The 7478-nt window shown below is 40.9% G+C and overlaps 1 protein-coding gene across 1 annotated transcript; it reads left to right on the plus strand.

Moving 5' to 3' along the window:
* Window positions 1-603: 603 nt before the first annotated feature.
* Window positions 604-3170, plus strand: LOC143620611 (uncharacterized). Its single transcript, XM_077092269.1, has 4 exons — window positions 604-924; window positions 968-1267; window positions 1339-1686; window positions 2724-3170. The coding sequence occupies exons 1-4, from the start codon at window positions 604-606 to the stop codon at window positions 3168-3170; spliced, it is 1416 nt and encodes a 471-aa protein (XP_076948384.1).
* The last annotated feature ends 4308 nt before the right edge of the window (window positions 3171-7478 follow it).

Raw genomic sequence — 7478 nt, forward strand, 5'->3', positions numbered from 1 at the left:
GAATGCAACGAGATGTTTGAAAGCGTTGCTCGATCAGATTATGCCAATGCGCCACCTCGCGGGAATTAAACTCTTGTCAGCAGTGCATCCTCATCTTCTCGAGGTGTACACCAGGATAATCTGGATACTAGTGTGGCCGCTTCTTTGGAATCATTAACTCGAGAGGTAAAGGAACTTAAGACGAAGGTGGACAAGTGCAAGTTCTGTAGGGATGGACATGGCACTTTGGAGTGCCCGTTGATGAATCAAGAGGTCGACTTTGATGCTGGTCAGAATAGGTTTCCCAACAATTACAACAACAATAATCAGAATTGGAACACCTACAAGAACCCAAATCCGAACAGCTCCAATTGGCGTCCGGCAGGCGCACCACCTGGCTTCCAAAATTCTTATAATCAAGGACAAGGTCAGTATTTCAATAATAATAACACCAATGGTACTAATGTTCAAAATAATGTGTAGGATTCAAGTGGTGGAATAGGATGATTAGAGGATATGATGAAGCAAATCTTAGAGAGAGATCTAGTTACAAAGAAAAAGTTTGCCGAACACGATTTACTCTTCAAAAATCAACAATCTTCATTACATGACCTCCAAAGGTTCATGGGTGATATTGCTCTCCGTCTAGATGAAAGACCTCATGGACAGTTTTTGGGTACTACTCAGCCGAATCCGGCCGCTCAATTGAATGCAATTACTACTCGTAGCGGAAGGGTTTTGGGCTCTGAGGTTGTTAAAGAAAGGGTAGGAGTTGAAGGAGACAAAGTGGTGGATGAAGAGATTGATATAGAGGCCCCGGGTAAGTCACAAGGTAAAACACTAATTATTGAGCCAAAAGTTGAGAAAAAGCCGGTTGAGTTCCGGCCACCACCCGATATTGATCTTGCCTATGTTCCGTATCCCGCTCGTCTCAAAGCATCAAAAGTACACGAGGGAATACGTGCATTTTTTGGATATGTTCCGACAGTTAAAGATTTATCTTCCATTTATTGAAGCACTTCAACACATGCCAAAGTATGCGAAGTTCTCGAAAGATTTGCTCAAGAGAAAAGATCGGTTAGGAGAGGTTTCGTCTATTCCACTTAGCGGGGATTGTTCGGAGGTAGTGTTGAATCGGGTCCCGGAAAAGTTGTCGGATCCGGGTGTGTTTACAATCCCGTGTATGTTCGAAAGTGATATGATGAGTCAAGCGTTGGTGGATTTGGGTGCGATTATTAATCTTATGCCATATTCATTGTATGAGAAGTTGGAGTTGGGTATCCGTGAGGTATTATTGAGAAATTGCTAGTGAAGGTAGACAAGTTTGTAGTTCCGATAGATTTTGTGGTACTTGACAAGGAGGCCGACGAAAGGGTTCCCATTATTCTTGGTCGCCCGCTTTTGAGAACGGCGAAGGCTCTTATTTATGTGTATGATGGGAGGATCACACTTCGGGTTGGTGATGAGAATTTTACTTACGATGTTGCTAAGTCGATGAAGCATCCGAGTGATAATGATGATTTTAGTGGTCCATGCCATTCGGTGTATTTTCTTAATTCTTTTATTCTGGGTTTGGATACGTGCCTTGATTATATTTGTGGAACTGATTTAGGTGGGACAGGTGTGGAGAAAGAGTTGACGGGTATTATGGAGGTTAATGAGGAAGAAGTGGTAGATGATGTTTCTTGCTTGGTGGAGATTATGGAGGTTTGTGAGGTTATTGTGAAAAAGAGGTTGAAAAACCCGATCCATTGGAATTAAAGGTTCTTCCGTCACATTTGGAGTATGCTTAACTTGAAGAGGGCTCGAATTTGCCCGTTATTGTTTCTTCTAAGTTGACGGAGGAAGAGAAGTCAAAGTTGATTGAAGTGTTGAAGTTGCATAAAGGAGCAATTGCATGGAGACTTTCGAATATTCAAGGTATTAGCCCAGATTATTGTACCCACCGGATTTTGATGGAAGATGAGTATAAACCGGTGGTTCAACCCCACAGGCATCTTAACCCGAATATGCAAGAGGTTGTCAAGAAAGAAGTTCTTATGTTGATGGATGCCGGAATGATCTACCCGATTTCGAACTCTCCATGGGTAAGTCCGACACAAGTTGTTTCAAAGAAGGGGGGATGACACTTGTTATGAACAAAAAAAATGAACTTATCCCTTCACGTACGGTTACCAGTTGGCGTGTGTGTATTGACTATCGGAGGTTGAATGATGCTACTAGAAATTACCACTTCCTATTGCCGTTTATTGATCAAATGTTGGAGCGTCACGCAGTTCAGCAATTTTATTGTTTTCCTAATGGTTTTTCAGGTTATTTTCATATTCCAATCGCACCAGAAGACCAAGAGAAGACAACTTTTACATGTCCGTATGGTACATATGCGTATTGTCGCAAGCCGTATGGGTTGTGCAATGCTCCAGCTACCTTTCAGCGTTGTATGGTGGCAATTTTCCAGAATGCGATAGAGACGTCCATGGAGGTCTTTATGGACGATTTTTCGGTATATGGTAATTCTTTCGATCATTGTTTAGGTAATCTTGGGAGGATGTTGAAAAGGTGCATCGAGACGAAGTTCATGTTGAATTGGGAAAAGTGTCAATTTATGTTGACGGAAGGGATAGTATTGGGTCATAAAATTTCAAGAGATGATATAGAGGTGGATCGGGTGAAGATTGACACAATTAGTAGGCTTCCTCCACCGACAAATGTTAAGGCTATAAGAAGTTTTCTTGTTCATGCAGGCTTCTACCGGCGGTTTATCAAAGATTTCTCAAAAAGGTACCCGCCCGATGACCCGATTATTAGAGAAAGATGTCCCTTTTGGGTTCAATGATGAGTGTTTGAAGGCGTTCAAGTTCTTAAAAGAGCAACTCGTGAGTGCCCCTATTCACGTGTCACCGGATTGGAACTTACCTTTTGAGCTCATGTGCGATGCGAGTGATTACGCGGTTGGGGCGGTTTTGGGGAAAAGACATGAGAAACATTTTCACCCAATTTATTATGCAAGTAAGATGTTGAATGATGCCAAAGAGAACTGCACCACCACCGAAAAGAAACTTTTAGTCATTGTGTTTGCATTTGACAAGTTCCGGTCTTATCTTGTTCTTTCAAAGAACACTGTTTTTATCGATCATGCAGCTCTGCGTTTTCTCTTTCACAAGAAACACGTGAAGCCCCATCTCATATAGTGGATTCTTTTACTTTCCTAGTTTTAAATAGAAATTAAAGATAAGAAGGGGGTGGTTGTTGCGGCGGATCATCTTTCCCGTTTAGAAGATTCAAAGAGAGAAGAGATTCGTGAGGAAGAGATTGGTGATAGATTCCCGCATGAGTCAATCGATTTTGTTGCGGCCTAAAAGCCAGGTTTGCCATGGTTTACCGATTTTGCCAATTATTTATCTACGGGCCTTGTGTTTAAAGGGATGACTACGCAACAAAAGAAAAAGTTTTTCCGGGATATTACTGGGTATGTTTGGGATGATCCTTTTCTTTTCAAGATTGGTGGTGACCGGATTCTTAGAAGATGTGTGACAAAAGAAGAAGGGTTAGATATTTTGAGACATGTTCATGAAGGTTTAATGGGAGGTCATCAAGGAGCGCATTCCACGGCTCAAAATGTATTTGATAGTGGTTTTTATTGGCTGTCGGTTGTAAAAGATGCGGTGGAATTTGTTAAGACGTGTGATGCTTGTCAACGAACTGAAAATATTTCCCGTTTCCGGTGGTCACAAGTATATTTTAGTGGCGATAGATTATATTTCCAACTGGGTTGAAGCCCAAAAATTGGCCACGAATGATGCTAGAGTTGTTGTGAGATTTCTCAAGAAGTTATTTACTCGTTTCGGGACTCCACGGGCAATTATTAGTGATCGAGGTACTCATTTTTGTAATTCCATCATGGAGAAGGCATTAGCTCGTTATGGAGTTACTCAGTGCACCTCTACCACTTACCATCCACAAAAGAATGGTCAAGTCGAAAATGCTAATAGAGGGGTGAAGAGAATTTTGGAGAAAACGGTAAGGATAAGTCGGAAAGATTGGTTGGAGAAATTGGATGACGCGCTATGGGCATTCAGAACCACGTATAAGACACCGTTGGGTACTACACCGTTTATGCTAGTTTACGGTAAAGCATGTCGTATTCCTGTTGAGTTAGAACATCGGGCATTTTGGCCATTGAAAACGGTGAATGTTGATCTTACTAAAGACGCAAGGAAGAGATATTTTCAAATTCATGAGTTGGAAGAACTTCGTGATGCGGCATATTCTTGATCCTTGGATATCAAGGAAAAGACGAAAGTGTTGCACGATCGACGTTGAAAGGGAGGCAAAGACTTCAAGAAAGGTGATAAAGTATTATTATTTAACTCTCATTTGAAGTTATTTACAGGTAAATTGATATCCAAGTGGACGGGACCGTATGTGGTAAAGGAAGTGTTCTCGTATGGAGCGGTGGAGTTAGAAAATACAGACAATGGAAGTACGTGAAAAGTGAATGGCCATCGTTTAAAGCATTATCTTGGAGGGCCGGGGGATTCAATCAGGGTGGAGGAAACTCCCCTCGATCCATCGAACTAAATCATCGAAGCGGTTCTTGAGTGAAAACTCAAGTGTAGATTTTGAATAATTTGCTTTATTTCATTTTTATTTTCTTTAAGTCGCTGACACTAGTTTTTGTATTTTTGTTGCGTCGTCGAGTCGTTTCAAGTAATCATAACCATCATGACGAAAATATTTGACGAGAATGCAAGAGATGCCAGGTAAGTTTCACATGTAAAAAAAACATAAAAAGGGCATAACAAAGAATTGGTAATTTTCTGAAAATTTTTCTAAGGCAAAGACGTTTCAAAAACTAAAAAGCCCCGTCGAGCGGCGCGACAGGGAACCCAGAACCCACTACGCGACGCGGAGGCAAAAAATATTCAGCCCCTAAGCGCCGTGTATCGCGGAGTGAAGACAAGGGCAGGCCGCTCGGCGCGGCTGCCATATACCAGCTATATCCGATTTTTTTAAAGATTTTAACCTTATTATACAAATTTTTCACCACTTTTTTCAAATTCCCCTTTCTCCCTTACCCAAAACCCACGAACCCTAACCTCATTCTTCACCAATTCTACCAATTTTTCACCACTTTTCACCAAATTAAAACTTAAAATCAACCTATCATCCTAATATCATAACTCATCAATAATTTAAACCAAATCTTCACCAATCTCCTCACTTGCACACACCTAAGTTCTTACTTTTTTGCAAGTTTTATCCGGGTTTACACCACTTAAAGGTATGGTTTCTTGTAAACTCTGTAACCGTTATGTTTTTTTAGTGATAGTTTTTTCTTTGTTTTGATTACTTAGTTATCGGGTTTAGTTAAAGTTTGTTGTATGAGTTAGTTTTTGGGTGCGGGTTGGTATGGTTTGGTAGATTATTTAAGTTTGTTGGGTGTGGTTGGTTGGGTTGGCACTTGTTAAAAATTTTTTTTCGCGGTTGCGGTTGGGTCGGTTTGGGTTATACCGAGTGTTTCTAGTGTTGAGACATAGTTTGGGATGTTGGACATTAATGCTTTTTGTAGTTTAAAACAAGCCGAAAAACACATTTATACAATATATATTTTGCCAATGTGTGATTTTTCGCTCGTTTTCGACTCAATTTTCGGGTTGTTGGCACCGGGTTTAATTGGGACAATTAAAGTTCCGGGAGGAGGTAATGTATATTGAGTCATGTTGAATGTTTCGGGTTTTTGCAAACTAGTTATGTCTTAAAAAAATTGGTTTTCCGTTAGATTTATGTGAAAAATAAAACCTCTTGCGCTTTCTCAATGTTCATTAGAATGAGTTGGTTTAAAATGTTTTGTAACCCGAATTACCGAATTTAATTTATTTTCAGTTTTTAATAAAAAAAATTAAAAATCTGAAAATTAAAAAAATATTTTATTTTATTTTTATTAGTTTATTTACTCACTCCCATTGTTGTTTGCTTGTCTAATTTTGTTATTTTAGGATGTCGAAATAAGCGGGTAAGCGGAAAAGAGGTCCGGTTCCACGACCATGAGGCCAGCCGGAAGAGTTGATTCTGATTAGGCCGAAAACTCGTCTTATTGAATATTAAGATGGGCCGATCAAGGCGAGAAGAAAAACACAAAATATTCGCGATAGTTCATTGCTTAGGTTTGAGGAAGGTTCACCAGAATATATTCGAATGGACAATGTAGTCAATTCGGATCTTCTCACTTTTAAAACTATCGATTAGAACTCGTCGGATGCGATTGGTCAAAGAGATCAGGTGGAGGCTTTGTTGGGTCCGAAATTTAAAGCTATGTTATGTCTTGACGAACCGCAATATCTTGAGGTGACTTTGGAATTTTTAAGTACTTTTCATTATAAAGATGGTAATTTTGGTATGCCGGATGCGGTTTCGTTTGCTAAGGGAAGAAAGACATATGAGATGACCATCGCGGATTTTGGTCTAGTGAGTGGGTTTTATATGGAAGAAGAGGTGAAAGAGCAGGGTTTTAAGACAAGTATACGTGGTGCTTTCACAAGTAAGGAGGAAGTGGCTGCGTTTTGGGATAAAATTTCTCTCTGTTCATTTTCCGGTAGTATGGTGAGCTCGGATATTCGGGATCCGGTGCTCCATTATATTCATAGGGTTTTGGTGAACACGCTGATTGATCAGGGATCGAGTGATAACAAGGTAAATTGGTTGGATATCTTTTGTTTGATGGCGTTGGTGGATAAGGTGCCGGTTAATCATACGAGTATTTTGGAATGGTCTTTTCATCGGAAGAGACGAGGAGGAAATAAGCAAAGATCAAAGCTTGACATGGGCCCGTATATCACGGTCATTGCTAAAAAGTTGGGTGTGTTTAAGAAGTTTAAACCGGACTACATGAGAAAGGGGCCCAATAGAGAGTATGTTGGAGTTCAAGACTTGAGGAAGGTGGATATTTTGAAGATGAGTGGCCCTTTAGAATGGAAAGATATTAAGTTGGGTCCACAAGTTCATCCACCGTCAAATACCGAGGCTGCTGCGGCTATGAGAGCCAGTTTGCCTACCCGACATCAGAGGCCGTTACAAAGATCCGAGAGGCCGGGTGTTTAGTTTCCAGTTAGAGAGCCTCGTCCCGAGACGATTACTGTAGTGTCGTTGTATGACCGGATGGAGTCTGGTTTTGACTAGATTAGGGGATATGTGACAGAGTAGTGTGATAACTTTAGGCATCTTAAAAGAGAGAGCCAGCAGAGGCAGGATGACCAGATGAGATATTTGATGAATGGGTTGAGGATTAGTTTACCTGATTCTCTCCGACAGCCAGATGTTGCGGGTCCTGGCGGGTCAAGTTCCCCGGGTGGTTCGGGTTATGGTTATGGAGTGCCGTTTTACCGGCCGGGTGATCCAGAATTAGATAATGCAGAGCCGTTTCACATTTATGAGCAGGATTCAGAGGAAAAAGAAGAGGAGGATGAGGACTATGATTGAGTTTGGGATGACGCACCAGC

The sequence above is a fragment of the Bidens hawaiensis genome, unplaced genomic scaffold (genome assembly GCF_021521415.1).
Source record: "Bidens hawaiensis isolate Kalapana, Puna unplaced genomic scaffold, B.hawaiensis_p1.1 tig00002617_1, whole genome shotgun sequence".
Classification (NCBI taxonomy): domain Eukaryota; kingdom Viridiplantae; phylum Streptophyta; class Magnoliopsida; order Asterales; family Asteraceae; genus Bidens; species Bidens hawaiensis.

Bases quoted from the DNA above. Each gene is read 5' to 3' on its own strand.
- LOC143620611 (XM_077092269.1), top strand. From the start codon at position 604: ATGGGTGATATTGCTCTCCGTCTAGATGAAAGACCTCATGGACAGTTT. The intron at 1,268-1,338 runs GTATTATTGAGA...GTACTTGACAAG, and splicing joins TGGAGTTGGGTATCCGTGAG to GAGGCCGACGAAAGGGTTCC. The intron at 1,687-2,723 runs GTTTGTGAGGTT...TTGTTCATGCAG, and splicing joins GCTTGGTGGAGATTATGGAG to GCTTCTACCGGCGGTTTATC.